The following is a 22,126-nucleotide window of genomic DNA, read 5'->3' as shown; positions in this document are numbered from 1 at the left end:
TGACCCACTTTGTTTTACGTCAGATAGAAAAACACGCTTTGTGGTGTTTCTGAGTCATAATTGCCTCCCACAGGGAAAGAGATCTGAATAGGACTCCTCTTAAGGGAAAAGGTGGGGTAAAAGCTTATAATAATCTGCTATTTTGGTGGCTTGCTACATTCTTCCAGACTCAAAAGAGTTTTAATCTGCAAAGCAGTTGCTTGACTCGGAGCCATCTGTGATCTAAAGATACCAATCATTCATGTGTTTCCATTCAGTTGTAAAAGAATGAACTGAATGGGACTGATACATTTCAACATTTTTTTTCCTGTATTCATTTAAAAGTCTGAGATCAATTATAATTGCTAACTGTATAAATTAATCCATGTCATCTTATTTAAGAAATCATGTGAAGTTCTCTAATAATGCCATCTCAATTTCCTGTTCTAGATTACCTTCTGTCAGTTTTTATGTTGTGTTTCTTCCTATATAATAATAAACAGTGCAGTTGCACAGGAACTAGGTCTGTCAAACTTCAAGTGCAGCCTTGATTCATTAATATTGTACACGAAACAGTTGAAAATGCTGTGACTTCAAGGAAAATTATTTTCATTCCTAATGCAATTAAAAAGCACTCTGCTTAAAATTTTCTAATGTGACAAGTTCAATATGTAAGAGAAACATGTAAACATTTGAACATCCATTTTCATGAAAGGAAAGGACTAATAAAAAATGAAATGAAAATGAAAAATTAAAGTTATTACTACATGCTACTTGAGAGAACGCTTAAAATCTGTTGAGATTTTTTATGTTTAGCATCCAGACCTCAAGGGTAAACAATTCTCTTTTCTATTTGCTTTTGTGAATTTAGACCATTTCGGCCTTCATAGGAAAAGTGCTATAAATAAAGTTTGATTTGATTTGATCTTCCAGCTTAGTCATCCGTAGTAGTGTTACCATCTTATTGACTTACGAACTTTCTTCCTATATTTTATGGGACTTTGGTGAGGTTTGAGACGATGAGTGCTAAATGAATTCACTGTTACAAAGCCAAACTAGCTACTTGCAACTAGCTGGTAAACCAGACTAAAGAAACCTGCAACAGCATGCTTTCATGCGTGTTTCGATAAGCATGTACTTACCTGTATGTGTGTGTTTTTCAGTGTGTTTGGGGCATAACATGACTCGCGTCAGGTTGGGATGAGTAGTGCCATCCTGCCTTTCTTTTTTCCTTAGGTTTTTTCAGCAATTTGCCAAACAACTATTTCTAGTCGGAATCTTCTCACATTTGCAACAATGAAATAAAACCATTGCAATAGTGACTTTATTTGGCCAAGTAGAGCACCAACTCTGCACAAGACAGAAAACTTGTACTATAATTTTGAAAGTTTCAAAATGTTGCATTTCTTGTTAACAATTAGCTCAGTGTTTGTTCAGCTTAGAGAGCTCAGTTTTGTCTGTGTTGATACACAATCCTGTGATTCCATTTTGGGTAAGGGACCATATGGATTGTTTGGTAAGATCGTGGTTTTATTTAGAATTGAGAGTGCATGCGGCATAATATAGCACTGAAATCACAACAAACTCACACATACAGCCCACTTTCATGAAAAGACAGGAGCCAGACATTTAGTCATGTTCTTGTTTTTCTTGAAAAAAGCTCTGGGCTTAAAGAACCTTGGAGTTATCCCGTAGTACCTTCAGCCTTCAGACATTTGGCCTTTACACAGTAGCCTTATGTCAAAGGATCAAGCCTGTAGGTGTTTGCTTTTCTACTGACGATGCTCTGAGCTCAGTCCTTCTACCCACACAGCCTCTAGTGGAATGAAAGCTATGCATGGACGCATGCACAGAGGGAGTGAATGGGTGTTTCATTTTTGACCTAACAAGGCTGTACTTGTTGATATTTAGAGCTGAAGTGCCATCATAGTCATGATGTAAATTCTAGCTAGGACGACACCAAATAGCATCACGCTGAATCAGGCTCCCCTCTTAGAGTGCAGCAGAAGTTTAGAGGCTGGATCGGCCAGTGACCTCTGGGTAACACTCAGCGGCAGGAAAGCTCTAGATGTCCTTGCGATTGTGGGCAGTTGTCCAGCTGCTTTGAACATGGACAGGTGTGTCCTGGATGACGCCATGTTGTTGATATTACACGTGAAGTTAGGTTTTAACATTCAGCTAATGGCAGGAGCTGGGAGGGGTGCCGGGGGTGGAGTTTTACAGTGCTAAGAACTGTCAGCTATGTCTGAAACTGAAATAAGAGTCGAGGCAGTCCAGCTTGTATTTTCTCACAAGGGTTAGTCTCGGATGAGCCATGGAAGGTGTGGCTAAATGCTTCACTGGAAAACTCCATTTGTAAAACCCTGCTGTCTTTTTTTATTGTCCCCTCCCTACAGATGAGAACGTGAAGGCTGGCGTCCACCAAGGCCACCGCTGCACCTTGGGCAGCACACATACATGATCACATGACTCTGGACATGGACGCGGTCCTGTCAGACTTTGTTCGGTCCACAGGGGCAGAACCAGGTCTGGCTAGAGACTTGCTGGAAGGTAAGAGACAAATGCAAAGTCTTAAACACCATCTAGGAGGTCTGTGTTCTGGTCAGCAGCTCCCAACAAGGACTTGGTGTTTTTAACACATTCTTGAGGCATTTTTATAATCATGAAGGACATTTTGAATTTTTTTAATGAGCTCAAAATTGCCTTCTGATTATTTCTTTATTTAAATTTTGAATCAAGAGCAGACGAGAAACATGATGTTTGAAAAAGATTGTAGTGTTGATATAGAAGCTGCAAGAGGCTGGCCACAAGCTCCATGCTCCCCTCCATTCCAATGCATCGTCTTGCAGAGTAATAGATCCATGTTCGTCTTCATTTTCCTCATCTGAGCTGGCATTCTGTTCAAAACTGAATGACTGTATAGCTGTGATATTGCTCGACATTTTTGTTGCATCTTTAATGTTAGGTTGGGGGTGTGACAGGCTGTAAGCCAGCGGGAGAGCTTGTAAACGGATGCATGATGGGAAGAGGGGGAAGACTTACTTCACGCAGTCCAGCCCACAACACAAAGGCGAATTTCTGATAAACTCCTGCTGCTCTGCAGAAACTATGCCCTAGAAAATGGCACTGTTTTTTTTTTTTTTTTTGGCTCAAATTTGCACAATGATAATTTAAAAATCCGCTGGGAAATCTCTTACAATAGATCAAACTATGATCAGAGTGGGACTAAAAAAAAAAAGAGACGAGGAAACAAGGAAAGAAAATAACAGAAACAAAGGTCGGGGAAAGGAAGGTGGGAGCAACAAAAGCCAGTTTGTTGATTTAGAGGCAAGTGTGACATATTTATGAGTGATTTTCAACCTTAATTGAAACTTACTGCAAAGCCGAGTTCTTTTGCATATCTGAAGCTAAGATATGGGGTCACTTTAAAATAAAAAAACTAAAAGCTGGTGAACTACTTTAGTAAATTGAAAAAATATATATAACAATCTTTTCATAAAGTAAAATTTTCGAAGATTTTTTTTGGGATTTGTATTCTGGAAGTATTTTCATCTGTGATGATAAACTGCAATGAGTTTTGGGGTATTTTCAAATACATGTGTTTGGTATCATTTTCTCTCTTCTTCCGCCCTTTAGTGCGTGGTATTGAAGTACACTGTGGACTACAAAATGACAATCATGAGTTCTATAGATTCTCATTTTCCTGTTTTTCTCTCCTGTAGCTTTGGTGTAATGCTAGCAGCCCCAAAGAGCCAGCTTCTGCAGCTGCTTAATGAGCCTGTGATCAGGAGAAGGATTCAAATGTGGTGCTTCCCTCTAGAGGCGGTTTTACTTACTAAAATGTCTTTTATTTTTCTCAAATCTTTATTGTCACATTAAAAACAGTAAACTATAAAACATATTTCTAAGAAAGAAAAATAAGGAAAGAGCCATAAACTTTATTTTATTTTTTTCAATCCGCTTCACTCTTATATGTGTGTAATAAAATATGTAAGGGGTGAGACTGCTGAGTTTCTAATGGACTTAGATGCCTGTTCACTCTGTAGGTTTTACTGCTGAAAGCACAGCAACAGTGCTTTCCACACAAGCTTTTTAAGATGATCTATATTAGATGCTATAGGAGACAGTATATCTTGTATTCCTGGATGTGTGTAACCCAAGCTGCTGATATCCATTCAACAAAATCGGATTTGCATTGATCGGCACAAGAGCCAGTTTTTAGTGAAGCATAGCTTCATGTCTTGACTGTCAACGACCATCGGTCTAGAGTCAGAGACGACTTCCTTCCGATCTCAGACACAGCTAGTCCATTAGTGGATCCTGTCTCACAGCCCTCTCAGCTTTACATGCCAGGCCTGCAGTTGAAGTCATATACATAAAATACATACATAGAATGAATAAAAAAAACATGAATATATGTTTTGAATTTCAGCTAAACATTTGGTCTTAGAAAAAAACTTGGAAAAAAAACGTGCATGTTTATTTTTAGTGAATCAAACTTATCTGTGCCAGAATCGACACATATTTTTCTTTGTTTTGTTATGTTTGCATCCTACTTTCTCCTGTACCTGTCATATCCACCATAAGAAACATCTGCTGACTGTAAACACGAGGACAGGATCATGTTGCCCTGAAAAACTTCAATTTTCATGTGGTATAGTAATGCACTGTACTTTTATCTCAACGTTGTGAACAGAATTTCCTATCACTGTTATTAAATGACAATTTAAAAGTTCACAATGAGCCTTTCTGCTTGATATTTCTAATGAAAGCTGTGTGTTTGTTTTCCGTCATGCAGGTAAAAACTGGGACCTCAGCGCTGCTCTCAATGATTATGAGGAGCTCAGGCAGGTCCACACTGCCAACCTGCCGCAGGTTTTCAATGAGGGCCGCTACTACAAGCAGCCAGAGGCGCGTGACACACCCACCCATGTCAGCAAGATCGACAGGCTGTGTGCGCAAAAGCAGGAGGACAGTACTCAAGGTAACCACAACATTGACCTTTCACTAACAGTTTTCCATTCCAGCATCTCTTCCCAGCTCAGACCATCCTTGCTCTGTCTTCCAGAAAAGCGTCTGTCCCGTGGGATCTCCCACGCCAGTTCTGCTATTGTCTCCCTGGCCCGGCTGCAGGTGGCCAGTGAGTGTACCAGCGAGCAATTCCCTATCGAGATGCCAATTTACACATTCCAGCTGCCAGACCTGAGCGTGTACAGCGAGGACTTTAGGAGCTTCATAGAGAGAGATCTAATAGAGCAGTCCACCATGATGGCCCTGGAGCAGGCTGGTGAGTGCTGTGAGATGTCTGCAGATTGCATTTGTATAAATTCATCTAAGAAGCTAAAGCACCACAGTTCTGGGGCATTAAGAAACACTTATGAGAGCCAGCCTTGCAGACACGATTGCATGGTGAGACTGAGAAAGAGCAGATCCGAACAGCATCTGGAGAAAAGACTAAGATGTCTTCTTTCAAGTGTCCCGTTTCCCAAAGGGTTTTTCCTCCCTCGCAGGCTCTTTGAACTCAAAACATAAAACTCTTGGAGAATTTTGTGATCTTCCAGCTGATTTCTCTTATCTTTTCTCACCTAAATCTAACTAAGATCTGGGAAAAATTAGGCCACATTTGCTAAGATAAATTATTTGGATGCATGGAAATCTTTACTATGGGTGGATTGATAGTTGGGTGGTGCATTTACTGTGTTTTTTTATTTTTAGTTTTAGTTTTTTAAATGTGTATGTTATCCAGTTTTTTGTACAATATTTCCTCGCTAAATCATTTCAAACTTTTCGCAGTCTCACTGTTTCACAGATTTGTTTCAGGGCAATTTTGCATGGTTTTTTTTTTTACACGGCATTGTTTTCTGCATTCTGATTTGCTGTAGACCATTGTCAATCGATCACCTCTGTTGCCAGAGTTACATAAATCCTCTATCATGAGCAGATCTTGGTTTTTATTTTATAATACTGGACTTAATTTTCTACAAAGGACTGAACTTTGAGAGTTTAAACAAGAGAGAAATGTGTGGAAATGTTCATGTCTGTCAAAGAAAAGTGTATACATTTTGTAGTGAAGGGATTTAGAGCCTTAAATCATCTCTAATCCTACTTCACGGATTTCACCTATTTTTCAGGACGTAGCTCTCGTGATAAACGAGGAATTATTAAATTGTTTGGATGTGAGAAAATTTGACTGTGGATGGATTGATGGTGCATTTCCTGTCTTTGCTATCAGTGTGTTTTTTGGCAAAGGATGTCAGGTTTTTTTGTGTTCTAAAATGTAGTTTAAAATGTTTGTTAATCTGGTTTGCTTTTTGCTAATTGATGTCTTAACTGGTTTTCTAAATCTTCCTTCTCTTCTTCCGTGTTTCTTCATCTCTTACTGGCATTGACAATGAGGAGATTTAGTAAATCCTGACTTTTATCCTTTATCATGTCTCCCTTTTGATTCATTTTCAGTCTCTATTCTTCTTTTTCTACCACACCTTTTTTTTTTTCAAGACTGGTACTTATCAAGATAAAAGCTAAGGCTATCTAGTTGTTAGCGCTGACCAATTACCAACAAAGCTGGGGGATTGGATGCAGACGAAGAGGGGTGTGGTTCTGGGACCCTCCTCTGTGTCATGGGCCTAACTCAACCCCAGTGACCTGCTTACACACTTACACCCATGACAGATGTCTGTTATGTTAAGCATAAATGTTAGTTTGGATGTAAGATGACACTGCTTAGTGTTGTAAGTCTGCAAAAGTAATCTGATCATTTTCCTTAAAAAACAAATCCAGAGTTCTTGTTTCCTTTATATAATCCTTTTTCCTGGAGCATCTGGGACATCGTCATGACGCAGCTGCTCTGTTGTCTGCAGGTCGTCTGAACTGGTGGTCCACCATGTGCACCAGCTGTAAGAAGCTGCTTCCTCTGGCTACCACTGGGGATGGAAATTGCCTACTGCATGCTGCTTCTTTGGGTGGGTTTCTGGTGTGCACTCAGCCTTCACATAATTATCGCCTGCAAGTTGTTGTCTTTTCGGCAAAACGATGTCAAAATTCTTTTTCTCCATCCATTTTTAAAAGTCGACTGAAAACTCATTTTTACAGCTAAGTGTTCGGCTATGGATGAGATTTGGCTCTGCTTTTTTACCTTCACGTTTTTATAAGGTTTTTATTCACCTATTAAAGAAATGTAACAGATTTATTGTGATAAGCTTTTCTTGGTGTTTTCTAAAATTGTGTAAAAGGGCTTTATAAATAAAGATGATGACAATTCTAGACTAAAACTGTTAAAAATGCAGGAGTTTCAGCTGAGGGATGAAGAGAAAATGTATGACCTGTAAAAGCAGGAAACTGTCAGGTATGTGCGGTAGGAGGTTCTTGACTCCCCAGCGCGAGGACTGCCTGAGCAGCAGAAAGCCTTGGAAGCCACAGTTAAAGTAATCCGCTCTGACAGCTCTGTCTGTGGAAGACATTTTAGTCATCTCCAAATGACAACAAGAACATGAAGCTATGCTCAGAGATTTCCCCCCCCCCCTCATCAGCCATGTTCAAAGCATGTACAATGTGCTCAAGCTGAACTCGCTTGTGTGTGTGGTTATCAGGAATGTGGGGCTTCCATGACAGAGACCTTATGCTGAGGAAATCTCTCTACACCATGATGAAGAGTGGGACAGAGAGGGACGCTCTGAAGAGAAGGTGGAGGTGGCAGCAAACCCAGCAGAACAAGGAGGTCAGGAACATGTGCATTATTTCACACTATAGCCTCTGATTACATGACATCGCCTTTCCCAAATGGTGGGGAAGAGAGAGCCTCAGCTTCTTTACTGAGTGGCAGTTTTGGACAGAAAATGGTCCTTCTGTGATTTAGAGTGTGCATTAGTGCTGTAGCATGGCTGCTAATATCTCTAAATCCTTCTGCGCTTTCTCTGCCATCTCCTGATGTTACGGATTAAACCGTTTTTTTAAAGCTGTTATGAAAATCATGTCACTCAAGACAGCCCAGGGAAAGTAGTTCAGAGGGTTTGTGAAGCACTCAGGGTATGCTGATAGCTCACTGATCAAAGATGAATCCAGCTGCAGCGTTCTGCTTTTAGCGTGGGCACAACCATTACTGCATAATAGCCACCTTTCTGTAATTACCCCTTTTTCTTTACTTTTTCTTAATGCTGGCATGAGTAAATGTGTATATCGAATCTGTTGGGTGTGTTTCTGAGCAGTCGGGGCTGGTGTACACTGAAGAAGAGTGGGAGAGGGAGTGGAACGAGCTGCTGAAGTTAGCCTCCAGTGAGCCTCGCTCTCATCTCAGCAAAAACGGGAACACCAGTGGAGGGTAAGGTCTTTTCATGTGCACTACGAAGTGCATAAAAAATAAACCATGTTGCATTATTATTCATTGGTCTGTTGTAAAAGCAATCTCAGTGGTCTTTTAATTATAATTAAGCAGTTTTTAGCCAGAATCCAAAAACCTGTGTAATTTTTTTTAGGACATAGATTCTACAGAGCGGGAGGAGTTTATGAGAAATTCACCTCTGAGTTCTGGGTGGGACCCTTGGCTTCCACTTCCCATCATCCCTTTGTTTACTCTCTCTTTCCCACTAGCTTACAGAGCCCCTCACACCCCCAACATAACATTACCAATTAAAAAAAAATGTCGAGCAATATTGGAGCTATCCATCCATACAGTGTTGAGCCAGATGTCAGCTCGGACGACGTAAATGGGTCTCGTTGTCTACAAGTGGGTGCATCAGAATGGAGCGGAGCAGGAAGCTTGAGGACCCTGAGTATTTTCAACTAGACAAAACAATCTTTTTCATCCTTTTTTTGTCTGCTCCTGATTCACAATTTTAATAAAGAAATACTCAGAAATGCAATTTTGAGCTTTAATATCTTTATAAATGTCCTCCATTATGTGAAAATGCCTCAAGAACATGTTAAATACACCAAAACCAGAATTTTCATCAGAGAGGGTCTTTATTCAAAAGAATGACACTTGAAAGGTTTTTCTAGTCCAAGGGTCTGTAACCTCAGACTCCGGTTCTTTTATCCCTACATTGTGTCTTTTTGGCTTTATAGAAAAATTCTTTGAATAAACAAAAGGTTTGTAGTTTTGGTCATATTAATCAAATATAGATATCTATGTTTAGATTTTTAACATGTCAGATAGCAAAACAAAATTATAGCAAAAGGTTTAATCTACTGTGAGTGTTTTTTTTATATTAGAATAAAGCTTGAGGCACATGTTCCGATCACGTTATCTCATTTTTTTTTTTTAACAGACGGTGGGACTTTGCAGGTCTCGTTGGGTTTTGGTCAGCAAGAAACTGGATCAAATAGCTATTTTAGCATTAAAGGTTGCAGACCCCTGTTCTTGACTATTGTGTTGAAACCCAGCAAAAGGCCAACTCCCAAATTCCCAGCTTTGTTCCCACTCTGACTGCTTCTACCATGCAAATTACAAAATGAGATAGTGCCATCTACTGACACCCACGAGCACTAACACCTTCATTTGTACCAACTTCCTCTGAGTGGTGGGTTAGTTTTGGGTGGGTTAGTGTGCAGCTAGTTTTTTTAAAAACAGATGAATGTTTTTTTTCTTGTGCTTCAAAGGCAAACTGGAAGTGAGCACTCCCACGCAGAGAAACTTTGTGGTTTGTGTTTCCATATTCAACGTGTTCTCACGTAGAGGTTAGCAGCAGGTCTGAGGGAATAAAAACAACAATGCAATGAGCAGGAAGGTTGCTGCTGTGGCTCAATGCAATTTCCATTTTTCATTTGAAGCAAAAATACATATTTAGAGTCTTTAGGGCTGCCGACATGTGTTGGTAGAGAACAACAGAGCAATAACTCTGCATGATTACCAGGGCAGACTCACCCTTCCATCACTGAAAATATCTGCTTCAGGAGAGTAATTTGCTCATTTAGTGTGGAGGTTTTAACCTCTCATTGACTTTAATGTGTAACTGGGTAATAAGGTTAGGGATGGTTGATGGTCCTAGTGTGGGATGAGCTTTTGAATGGGATGAGTGGGATTCACATATTAAGAGGCTCTTTATTAGAGTGAATTTGGCTGTGTGGCTGACAACTTAATTGTTGCGCAACGCCTAGTTTCCTGGTGAGTTGTGTGCTCCAGAGCTCTGCCTTTTCCTTATATCTTTCCCTCCATCGGCCCTGCTCTCCCTCCTTCACTGGTTTCTCCAAACTCCTAAGGAAAAAACACAGCTTTCCTGTCTGTTAAAGCCGACCCGAGGAAGGAAAAGGCTCCTAAGGAGAGATACGTTTGCAGAGTCACATGTGTGTGTGTGTGTGTTTTTCCTCAGGGTGGATAACTCAGAGGATCCTGTCTATGAGAGTTTGGAGGAATTCCATGTGTTTGTGCTGGCCCATGTGTTGCGCAGACCCATCGTGGTGGTCGCAGACACCATGCTCAGAGACTCTGGAGGTGAAGGTAGATGAGCCTCTGTTTTGCTTTAAAGTAAACTGAAAATTTAAAACACAGAAAAGCTAAATAGTGACGCTGTCATCTTCTAAATAAATTCCAGCGTTCGCTCCCATCCCATTTGGAGGGCTCTATTTGCCCCTCGAGGTGCCTCCGACCCGTTGTCACTGCTCCCCTTTGGTCCTGGCCTACGATCAGGCTCACTTTTCTGCCCTGGTCTCCATGGAGCAGAGAGACCAGCAGCGGGAGCAAGGTAAGTAGGATGTACAGCATCGTAAAGGTCCTCAGTCTCAAGTTTGGTTCTGTGATGTGAGCCTTGTCTTGACCTCTTCTAAATAGAAAGTTTTGACTCCCCTGATGTGTCCTTTTTGACAGTCTTTACTTTTATCCAAGTGAGTAGAATGCAGAAACAAAGGCGAGTGGGCCGCTTGTCATTGAATTATGTATGAGACAGCTTTCTAATTAGCTGTGATGTATTATTAAAACCGTCCAGTTAGCAGCGCCGGTTAGCTGCAGAGAATGAAGTGGACAGCAAGCCTTTTCCTACTTACAGCTGGCAAAAAACTTCAGGCTTGTATGTTGACTTTTCACATCAAGAGTTTAACATTTATTAGGTCAAAGGTGTTTGCCTCCACTTTTCTAGCTGTGTCTTTGTGTTTTTTGTGTGCTTAGTTGTTGCAAGTGTGGACCTACTATTGTGTTGAGTTACCTTTGTTTATGTCTTGTTTGGCTTCATCGGATCCCACTCCAGACGTGTTGCTTATCCTTGAGGTCACGGCGTTTCTTTAATTGACAAATACAGAGGATCTCTATGGCAACCGGTCTCAGTTGTCACAACACCCCTGTATGTCTAGATCAGTGGGTGGAACTCGGTTGTCACTTGTGTGGGCAGCTGGCCAGATCTGTCTCTGTCTGCGTTTTTTACTCTCAAGTAGACACTTACGCAAACCAACTTCCTCCTTCCTTCTTTTCTGTGCATGTCAGGTCCTTTTTCCTCGACAATGACCACCAACCTGCTTATTGAGCTGGCGTGCACTCAATGTTGTCTGACACGCTTGATTACTAATCTGTAGATCCCGGAGCTTATTCCCTGAAAGCAGCCCCCTCCTAACTGCTCAGTGCTTCAGCTGGTGTTTTCAGAAGGAAGCTGAGGTTCTCCCTTCGACCAGCAGATGGTGCATACCTCCAGGAAAAGCCAGCTCAGTCATAACACCACTGCTTGGCAGTACTTTTTCCATACCAGTACACCGTGTCCTGTGATAAGATCAGACAGTCTGCAGAGTCTCTCTGAGGTGTTGTGAAAACACGTCAGATCATTTATTTCACTCAGCACAGTTGTAACTCTGTGCTGCTCTGATTAAGACTTCCTCGACCTTCCTTAAACACAGAAGCGTCTCACACATTAGAATTTTTTTTTTAAATGGTCAGTGAGTTGCTGTGGCGGTAAAGATCTCTAAACAGATGCGAGACAGTCAGGCAGACCTAATCTTTCACTACCACTTAGTGGTTGGCCCCTAAGCCCCAACCACATCACTGCAGATGGGCTGGGGCCCGGACTGCAGAGGCCTAAACAAATCAACCCGCAGTACTGACAGACACACCACTGTGTGGACGCCTCAGGTGGATAGTTGTCAGAGCACCTGAGCGACTGGCAGCCTGGTGTGTTCAGGTGTCAGCATGTGGGTCAGAATAATCTTCCGCATGAAGGACTACAGTCCAGCTCCTCTGAGGAACCCAACTCTAAACCGCACAGACAGCCTTTGCCACCGCTCTGTCTTCCTGCTGCTTACATGGCGTCTGGGGCTGCTTTGATGATCCATGCAGGAGGGTTGCTTCTGGCCAGAGAGTATTACTTCACGATCAAAACTTCCTTTTATTTCAGTTTCTAAGGATTTTTCCACGACCAAGCGCTTTCTCGCTTGCGTGCACTCAGGTGAACCGAGACCCGGGTCAGCGTTTTCTCTGCAGGCCGTTTGCTGCTCACCTGCTGTGTCATAATAACCGGGTCCTCTGAAGATGCTGCTGTTTGAGCTTCTGTGGTCAAATCACGTATGGGAGGAATCGACCTTCTGGAAAACTCTGGAGCTATTTCAAGATGTGGTTTCATTACCAAAACACTCAAAGATTTTCTTGGCATTCCATCATTAAACTTGGAAACACCCGTTTGAAAAAAAACTCAAATAATGTCCTTCTTTTACACAAAGACCACCTACCAGCTCTGCCCGGTAGTTGCACTTCTGTATTATAAATAAAACCAGTGTTTTGCCAACACCAAAAAATGCTAGTTATAAATTCAGAATAGCCACATTGACTCTGCTGTTAGTATTAAGGCTTTTAGTCTGTTTTTTAAGTCATGAATGGGCCAAATTTGACTTAATGGAATTGAGTTTTGTAGAAAAGTCATAAATTCCGATTTTTCTGTTTTCCAGTCTGTTAGAATTGTTTTTAAATGTTTTTTCCCCTAGATAACCCTTTTGTAATCCCTGCCAAGTGTACATATATCATTTAAAAGACATGACGAAGCCCCTGTCCTCTCTCACAATAACAAAAAAAAGAAAAATTATTAGGTTCAAAACCAAAAACTGGAACTAATAGAATGTATTCATTGAAATTGTCCTCACAGGTTGTTTCCTAATTTATTTTATTTTATTTTTTGTGTTTGCATCCCGCCTGAATCAAGGCATGCTGGCCCGGTGCACAGCTTGCGTACTGCAAAAGGCTCTGTGATGTCATCCATGCATAAGCTGTGGCACTGGGTCAATAAAAAAACAGTAAAACAAGGCTGCCAACAGGAATTGTAAATGCATTACAGCACACTCCAGTCCCCCAGAGCTCCATTGGCAGGGGTGGCTCTCTGAATTTGGACCTGGCCCAAGTAAGATTCGCAGCGCACGCAGCAACTTTCCAACAACGGGAGACGGGAGGGCAGCTGCATTGTGGGAGCCGGGGCACCACCTCACAGACCCCCCTCTTGCCCGCTGCATGACACAAGCGGGACTGAGAGGGAGGTGTTTCTCTGTGCTCTGCCTGCTTCTCTTCTTGTTATTGTGACAGAATTATTCTCGACAAGAGCGTTTTCAGAAAAGAGCTTCAAAAATATGCACACTGCGCTACTACGCCAGTACTTTTGTTACTGTTTGTGTAGCTGCAAGCATTAGTCATGCAGTTTTTTAGGGAGGGGGTGCAAATTGTTTTGTAATTTGCATCTGTGGTTCAGAGGAACTGGACCTCTCAGCACAGATTTCTGGACAGTGTCAAATCTTTTTTGCGAGGGTGTGGCCAGCTTAAATCTGTCAATAGAACTGTTAGTATTGCAGCACTTCTACATTTGACTTTGTGCTTACGCGGAATTTCTATGAAGGAAGCGAGGAAAAGAGACGAAAGAGCTCGGACACAGTGGACGCTGCCAGGGTTTTTTGTTTTTTTTTGTCTGTGCCGAGCCTGCGGAGCACAGCAGCTTATTGGCGATAGAAGACTTGATGAGGCATGGAGGAGGCTGTGTCTTCCATCTGGGTCTGACAGTGAAGGCTGGAATATCTTCAGCCTGAACAGCCTGCTTCTCTCTATGGTCATGTGGACTGCAGCCTCCACATTAAGTAGCCTGAGGCGAGCTGTCAGTGAGCCCCAACTAGTTCTCCCTGTACTGTTGTTTAAAACGCACCCACACACTCGCACAAAAACAACCCAAACATATACTGTAAACGCCCGCACTTTGTACGCACGTTTCCCATGAGAGGAAGCCCTGGTAGGTGTCTGCTTTCTGTTGTGCGTCCACTGATGACTGCTGAAATCCTCTTCCTGCGTGTGAGTGGCTGATTATATCCAGGGGGATGAATGTAAATAATCCCAGCAGCTTTTATCCTGCATCTCTTGTGTTCTATTACAAACCAAATAATGTTGTGCAGCCCTGGAGTTCAAAACCACAACAAAACATTTTTTTTAAAAACACAATTTAATGAATAGAATCACCATGATGTATTTGAAAAGTCACGTCAGTATCACATTTCCCCAAAAACCAAATGCATCTGTTCATCCATCAATATGTTTATCATAGGTTAGATCCTTCAAGCGAAATATTTACAACCCAGACTGGATAGATCGTCCCTAAAATTGTTCCTTGATCCTCTCTTCCAAAAGTTCTTCAAAAAAGGAAGATACAATCTTATTATGGAGTCCTGAGTCACGGCAAAGTCCGCGCATTTATGGAATATCTACACCTGATGCCTAAACCGCTTCAATAGGCTCCTTTTTGATATGAAGAAGCAGCGACTGAACTCTGAGCTCCGTCCTCACAGCTGGGTTCTTCATCTCTTTCCTGAAGGCTAGCCCAGCAACCTTCAAGATAACGCTTGAGACTCTTCATCTCAGTGTGGGACAGTCATGACTGGTAAATTAACAACTCTGCCTTTTGGCGGTGTTTACCCAAACTCAGACAAGACCCACAAAACTTCCTTTAATTATATACTTGAAACAGCAATGCAACTCACCGACCAAAGAGAAGAACTTACTCTTTTACAACAGACCTAAAGATACTAGTTCGTATAATCACAGCTTCCCACTTAGATAAATATTTTGGCCTGCATATCTTGGACTGATGAAATACAACGGAGTCATCTGCGTAAAAAGAGAGTCCAGGTCTTGGATTGACTGAACCAGAATCCCTTCAGTCTGATCTATGCTGATGAATTCTAACCACAAATATTTTTTTAACAAATGATGAAGCAATTTAAGGCTTTAAATTTCTAGTTTAAACTGAGAGAAGAACAGGAAACACTGATAAAAAATAAGACTTTTTAGTTGCTAATGAACATATGGAGCCAGAGCAAGTAAAGCCTTGTTAACTTATGACATTTACTGACACATTTACTGTGATATACCTCCAGTATTAGCACACACAGAGTCATTCATAATAAATATTGTAACTTTCTTAATTTGCCATCAAAGGGTCAGCTTGGTCTGTCAGAGCAAAGGTGGCCTCCAGTGGCATGTTGTTCTAAGTTGACCTAACTCATGTCCCGCTAATCTCATCTCTTCCAGCTGTTATCCCTCTGACCGACTCGGAGCACAAGCTGTTGGCTCTCCATTTTGCTGTTGACCCTGGCAGAGACTGGGAGTGGGGGAGGGACGACAACGATAATGCCAAGTTAGCCAAGTAAGCCCAGTGTACAGTCGTTGGCTGATTCTTATCAATAAAGCCCACAGAGGTTGCAGCCCCAGGCAGTCCTGTCAATCCACTCAGAAGACTTATTGTAGGGGATGACCGCAGGGATTGGGTCACTTCAAAGAAGGAGCAATTTAAGAATAAATCGCGAGTCACATCAGCCGCAGGAAGTTACCTTGTCACGGCAGCAACAAAGTTTTTTGAAGAGTTAGTGTGCAGTTTTCATCTCAGGATCCCTTCATTCACGGGTTTGGTTTAAACGAGCTGCATCTATTTCAAATACTGAAAAATTATGTCCAACGCATCTTCTAAAATCTAAGCATAACTGTATTTTTTTTATTATGTTTTTTTTTTCAGTCTCATCTTGTCTTTGGAGGCCAAACTCAACCTGCTGCACAGCTACATGAATGTAACATGGATCAGAATCCCATCTGAAACAAGGGTAAGTCCTCCTCCACGTGTGCCTTGTTCGCCATGGTTATTTCCACTGTGAAGAAGCTCCCTCATTCCAGATGTTACTGACACCCAGAGTCATGTCACTCTAAATGATTTTCTGTCAGCGTTTGATCATCTCTTGTATATGTGCGCTTTCTGTGACTCATCGAAAACCATCTACGAACGTTTTTTCTGAGCATTTTGTTGAAGAATTGGTCTGACGTGAAATTGTTAAATCTCTCTGAGGCTGCTGACATTTTTTTTTATTGTTTTCCCCGTTTTGTTTCTGTGTTTTGTCTTTGTGCAGGCTCCACTGGCTCAGCCAGAGTCTCCCACAGCATCTGCAGGTGAGGACGTCCAGTCTCTGGCTGAGTCCATGGACTCTGACCGCGAGTCCGTCGGTAGCAACTCGCACGTCAACACCGGGAAGTCTAGTAAGGACAAAGACAAAGACAAGCAGCGCAAAGACAAAGATAAAGGGCGGACTGATTCTGTAGCCAACCGACTGGGAAGCTTCAGCAAAACACTTGGTATTAAGCTCAAGAAGAACATGGGAGGTCTTGGGGGGCTTGTGCACGGCAAAATAAACAAATCCAACTCGAGCTCAGGTCGTCATACAGAGAACGGAAGTGAAAAGGCAAAGAAGAAAGAGTCAAAAGCAACCAGAGGAAACAAGGAGGAGTCAGGTCAGTCCACCAGCTCCACTTCCTCTGAGAAGGCTACTAGTCCCTCCCCTACAGATGGAGACAGACCCTCCAGCTCCTCCCCAACGGAGAGGCAGGACAGTTCAGGGCGGAGCTCCGCAGATAAAACACTGGAAAACTGGAAATACAGCACAGATGTCAAGCTCAGCCTCAACATCTTGCGGGCTGCTATGCAGGGAGAGCGCAAGTTCATCTTTGCAGCACTCCTGCTGACCAGCCATCGACATCAGTTCCATGAGGAGATGATCAGCTACTACTTGACCAACGCCCAGGAGCGCTTCAGTCAGGAGCAGGAGCAGAAGAGGAAAGAGGCTGAGAAGAAGCCACCGGCCTCCAGTGAGGTGGTTCTGAAGAACGAGAGCGTCTTCCAGAGGGAGAGATCGGACAGTTCCCCTCCGGAGAGCTGCTCTCCGGTCCTGCCCCACCACACCTACAACAACCCGCAGCCCCTGTCGGGTTTGAAGACGCAGGGCAGAAACAGTCCAATCCCTGTTGCCCCTCCGGTTTCCGTCCCTCCTCTAACCCCGCCAACAATCTCTCACCATGTCCCCCACCCAGCCCCTTCCCCCGCGCCTTACTGCTCCCCCATTATCGGTGCTAAGAGACCCGGGCCCGTCCCTGTGTCTGCCCACTACAGCCATACACCTCCCATCCAGAGGCACAGTGTGATTCACTTACAAGATGTCAACATGCAATCCTCCATCTTCCAAGACGAGCCCTACAACAAGCCTGTGGTGGGCACGCTGAAGACGTGCGCCACCTACCCCCAACAGAACCGCACACTCTCATCCCAGAGCTACAGCCCTGCACGCCTGTCGGGGGTCCGCACTGTTCACACCACAGGAACCCTGTCCTACAACATGCCTGCTGAAAACAAGTCCCACACCTACACCAACGGCTTCAACGCGGGAGACATTCAGGACTGCCTCGAGTTTGCTGATGAGGACAACTCATCTCACACGTGGCTCAACCAAGACAAAACCAAAGGGCGCAGCTCTGGAACCCCTTTGTACTGCTTTCAGCAGCGGCGCTGCAAGAGGGAGAACTGCTCCTTCTACGGGAGGCCAGAGACAGACAACTACTGCTCCTACTGCTACAGGGAGGAGCTGAAACGCAGGGAGAAGGACGGCAAAGTGCAGAGGCCTGCATAGCCATTTCAGCCACAACACAGCCACAGGAGAGCAAACGTTTTGCAACTTTGTTGAGGAAAGCTCATGATTCCTGTCCCACCTTCCTTTAATAATAAAGATTCTTACTTTAAGAATAAGGAGGGAGGGAGCAGGTCCTGAAAGAGTGAACAGCTTTGGCCAGAGCCTTTTTTTTTTAACTTCTGTCTCATCCGATTTTAGTCTTTTACTTGTTTTAGAGTAAAAGTCATCTCCCTGTGATGTAATTTTCTGTATGTGAAGGAAAGTTCTTTATTTTTTGAAGTCCAAAAAAGAAAACTTGCATTTCATCAGGAAGGAACATTTTATTATCTCTTTTGATCTGTTTTGAATGCAATACCTCTGCCTGGTTCTTCAAAGTCTCCGTGGGAAATTTCTAGTTGTTTTGCAATCAAAAGAAATGAAAACGGGGGGAAAAATTCGACTTGACAGCAATAAATTGGTGACTCTTGCTATACTCTCCCAAGTTTTGTCTATGCACCGATAACATAGTTACTGTAGGTTAACTGTGTCTTGTAAAATTATAGAGGAATGTTCCAGTGTGTTTTGTAAACGAGTTTGAACTACAGGAATAAAAAACGTCTAAGCTTTCTGAATTGTAACCTGAGATTAGGATGAAATGCTACGCTGTCTGATGTGTCGGAACTGGACTATTTTGTAAGATGGTGTTTTATCATTTTCATTCGTAATTAACTTCTTCAAAGTCCACAAGCACTGCCAAGCTGGCTTCTGTACGAGACAAATTCCAAATTTATCTGTGCCATGCAGCGCGCCAGAGGAGCTGCTTCTCACAGTGTCGACGGTGTGTTTTTTTCCCCGATGTGTTAGATGAGATGAACTGTCAGTTGTGAGATCAGGCTGATGTGTATTTGTCTGAAGTGTTACTATGTGTCCCCACCCTTGCTCCCACACACACGGTCACAGACACACGCAACACGATGTGCAATCATGCTAATCAGCACTCCGCGGTAGCCTGCAGTATGAAGCCGGTCACCTGTCCCCGTGTGAGATTGTTCTTCTTTCATATGTAGAGGCCGGTAAAAAGAAGCACCTGCTGCTAAGAGCACCTCAAGCCTTTTGTTATCATCAGTGCTTTAACCAATTAGTGGGGTTTGAACAAACCAGGGCCTCCAAGTGCTTTCTGCTCATTCGACATGACTACTGTAAAGACGCAGTGTTTGTGTTGCTGTTTGTTCTGGTGAATGCTTCGACGATGTACCATGCTGTCCTTAACAAGGTGTGTCCTGGCCAAGGATGTCCACTGCTCCCTCGGTTTGTGTCTTCTGTGTCTCTCCTGTACTGTACAAACTGCAGTGTTTGCTCCTCCTTGTTTCCGTGTGACTACTTTATGGACTCTCACCATCTTAGGACTGTAAAATATGATTTTGTATTCTTTTAGGAGTTTTACACTACTTTAAATCATTAATTTGCACATTAGGTACAGATGTAAATACGGGGGGGGGAGAGGACAAAAAATAGTCTATTGTTACATACTTTGTGTGTCTGTGTTGTTTTATTAATCTCCAGAAAGCAATCAGGGAAAAAGCATAAAAACATCTTGTTTTTTGATATTTTTTAGAATATTTTCAAACTTCTCAGTGCACGAAAATATGCTTTCACTATTTTTTTAATATTTCGTTTGTTACAAAATAAGACTTACAGTTTTGTGGATATGTGAGCGTTTGTCATTCAGGCAAACCCAGAGGACCTGAAGATTCCTGTCTGGAAATGGGTTCGGCTGTGGATTACTTATTTTCTGCGTGGCAGAGATGATCTCATAAAACGGATTAAAGGTATTAAGAATAGATGATTTTGTAATTTATATGAAAAGTTTTGAGAATTTAGTTAAGTTTTAGAAATGTGCTTTTACAGAAAAATGAGTACATTTACAAAAGTATGGATGGATTCTTTCCTTCCTTTTAATAACTTTAGAGTTAATTGACTAAAGGTTAGTTAAACCTCAGAACTCTTTAAACGTTTTTATGAAAGCATAATTAATCTTTGTTGTTTGGATTTAAAGAATTAAACTCCCACCAAAAGTGGTTTGGGTGCTCGAGTCAAGGATCTTTTTTTTTTTTTATAAGCTGCCAAGTGGGCCAGCTTTCCAGTACCGGAGCCTTACCCGCACCTCGGTCCTCCAGAGATGCAGTTACACAAAACAACAATGGAAAAACCTGAAACCACTTCCGTGAGAGGAGTCCTGCATGGAGTGGGTAAAACGAAAGGGAGGACACTCTGCATGTCAGCATATCAAGACAAAATAGCATTAACTGGCCCACAAAGTGACTTAGAGGATATTGTAAGAGACTTATTTGTCATCACAGCAGTGTAGGCCTAAAGTTAATTACATCTTTATTTAATCTTTTAATGCAGGGAGCAAGAGCTGCTGGTGGGAAAGACTGGAAGGAAAAAAGGAACTCTGCAGATTTAAAGAAAAGAGAAAAAGCTACTAATCATATAGGAGAAATGTGATAGCCAAAAGCAATAAAATATAAAAGGACAAATCTGCACACAATTGCAGAACATTCTAAGAAATCTACTTAAAAAAAACTGTTTTAATCCTGATTACCCCTAACCTGAATGCATTTTAAACAAGGCAAGATAGAGTGCATGCAGGTAGAAATCTGTTAAAATTCCAGTAAGTAAACCTGTTAAAGTTTAGGCATATTAGTGTTATGACTATAAAATAGTAAATACTGAATCACATGTTAGGTTTGAAGCAACAAATTTGCAGTCTAGAGGGTGTCCTTCACAGGCAGGCCTTTGCTTGTTACTCTCAGAGATAAACCACAGTCTGCACATTTTGTGACAAAAAGCTTTGTCATTTGTTGACACGAGGATCGGAGAAAAAGGCACAAACTTTTAAAAGAACTGAGAGATATTGACCCAACTCAAGTTGAGATTGTACAACAGTGAAAAGAAGGGGACATCAACCATTTTCTAAAACAGATTTTTTTTATTTGATTTGTGCTTCATCCTTGAAAGACCTCACCTGGAGGTTAAATACTCAAAAAATAAAAAAGAAGACAAACAGTGTCTTCCCTCTCTGAATGACAAGAGCTTGAAGTCTGTGTGAGGTACAGTGTGAACAGAGTTATTCTTAGCAAAGCTCTGGACTGCTGCTGTGAATAATTGGGAATTACATCATATATAGAGTTGGGTTACACTTGCACATGGTTCACCTATGCCAGTCACACAGATGACATGTTCAGGGTCAGGTTCTCTGCAGTGGTCTGACCTTAATGTTCAGAGAATGAGACAGAAAACGTGTCCTTTCTTGGATTTCCTCTTTGTAGGATTTCTTCTTTGTAGGATTTCACTTCAGCAATCTTGACAAGAACTCTTCTGTCAGATTCAAATTGAAGAATAAAGGAACCTGGTTTACACTTCATTTAAAGCATCTGTTTTTGCCCTCACATAATGCATTGAAAAGAACTCAACCACTTATAAATATTGAGTTTTATGATAATTAGCCACCTAATTATAATGGATTTTTTTTTCATGTGGAAAGAAAAAGCTAATGTATATGTGCGTTTGCAAACAGACCCCCATCAAAGACGGGTTTCTTCCTCGCAGCATTTGCAGGTCTTTTTTCAGCGGCCCTGCTGCCTTTGATGCTTCTGCTGCTGTGAGTACTACGCCAACCCCCCCCCCCCCCCCCCATCTTTGTTTCCACCCAGTGCTAGCCTCCAGAATCTGAGCTCCACCCTGCTAGCAGCCCTACTTTGCACCACTCTTGAGAGTGGGTGGCAGTCCTCTTACCTCTTAGGCCCTGGCGTTGAGGACGACCCACAAACGAGGGCCTAATTAAGACCTCTGCTGCTATTAATCATCTCGGACCATCTCCACCCACCTCACAGGAGCACAGACCACTCCCAACCTCACAAAACCTCCCACCCTTTAGGCCCTGTGTGTGGATGCACAAATCATCACCGATCTTCTTTACTTAACCCACTTTTAGTGGAAATGGAAGGAAAATAGCAACACTTAGACTCTAAAGTTAGGTTTACGCTGCGCACAGAGCATCACCTGTAGTTGTAATCCAAAGAAAAGGTGTGACTGATGAAAAAAAAAGAAATCAGTCAAACTGAAACCACATCCTCCTCCCCCACATCCTGTCTGAAGGGTGATACCAGCAGAGATGAGTTCCCACTGCTCACATAAACTGTCTGTACTTTGCCCTGCATCTGCAGCAATATACCTCGCTGAAATGGAAAAAATGTGTCATCTCGAGATCAGGCTCCCGATCGAAAGACCT

At 42.3% G+C, this 22,126-nt stretch overlaps 1 protein-coding gene across 1 annotated transcript in view; it reads left to right on the top strand.

Moving 5' to 3' along the window:
• The window catches only part of otud7a (OTU deubiquitinase 7A), a 40,496-nt gene extending 19,242 nt beyond the window's left edge, over window positions 1-21,254 (top strand). The window contains exons 3-13 of the mRNA XM_020704053.2: window positions 2,376-2,529; window positions 4,778-4,963; window positions 5,048-5,266; window positions 6,840-6,941; window positions 7,569-7,696; window positions 8,184-8,296; window positions 10,284-10,411; window positions 10,506-10,655; window positions 15,440-15,554; window positions 15,921-16,005; window positions 16,306-21,254. Coding sequence (XP_020559712.1) covers window positions 2,445-2,529; window positions 4,778-4,963; window positions 5,048-5,266; window positions 6,840-6,941; window positions 7,569-7,696; window positions 8,184-8,296; window positions 10,284-10,411; window positions 10,506-10,655; window positions 15,440-15,554; window positions 15,921-16,005; window positions 16,306-17,853 — 2,859 coding nt within the window. The 5' untranslated portion in view covers window positions 2,376-2,444 and the 3' untranslated portion in view covers window positions 17,854-21,254. The remainder of the gene's footprint in view (window positions 1-2,375; window positions 2,530-4,777; window positions 4,964-5,047; window positions 5,267-6,839; window positions 6,942-7,568; window positions 7,697-8,183; window positions 8,297-10,283; window positions 10,412-10,505; window positions 10,656-15,439; window positions 15,555-15,920; window positions 16,006-16,305) is intronic.
• Window positions 21,255-22,126: the final 872 nt, after the last annotated feature.

This window comes from Oryzias latipes, chromosome 6, assembly GCF_002234675.1.
Source record: "Oryzias latipes chromosome 6, ASM223467v1".
Classification (NCBI taxonomy): Eukaryota; Metazoa; Chordata; class Actinopteri; order Beloniformes; family Adrianichthyidae; genus Oryzias; species Oryzias latipes.
This window is presented reverse-complemented; position numbering and strand designations above follow the sequence as displayed.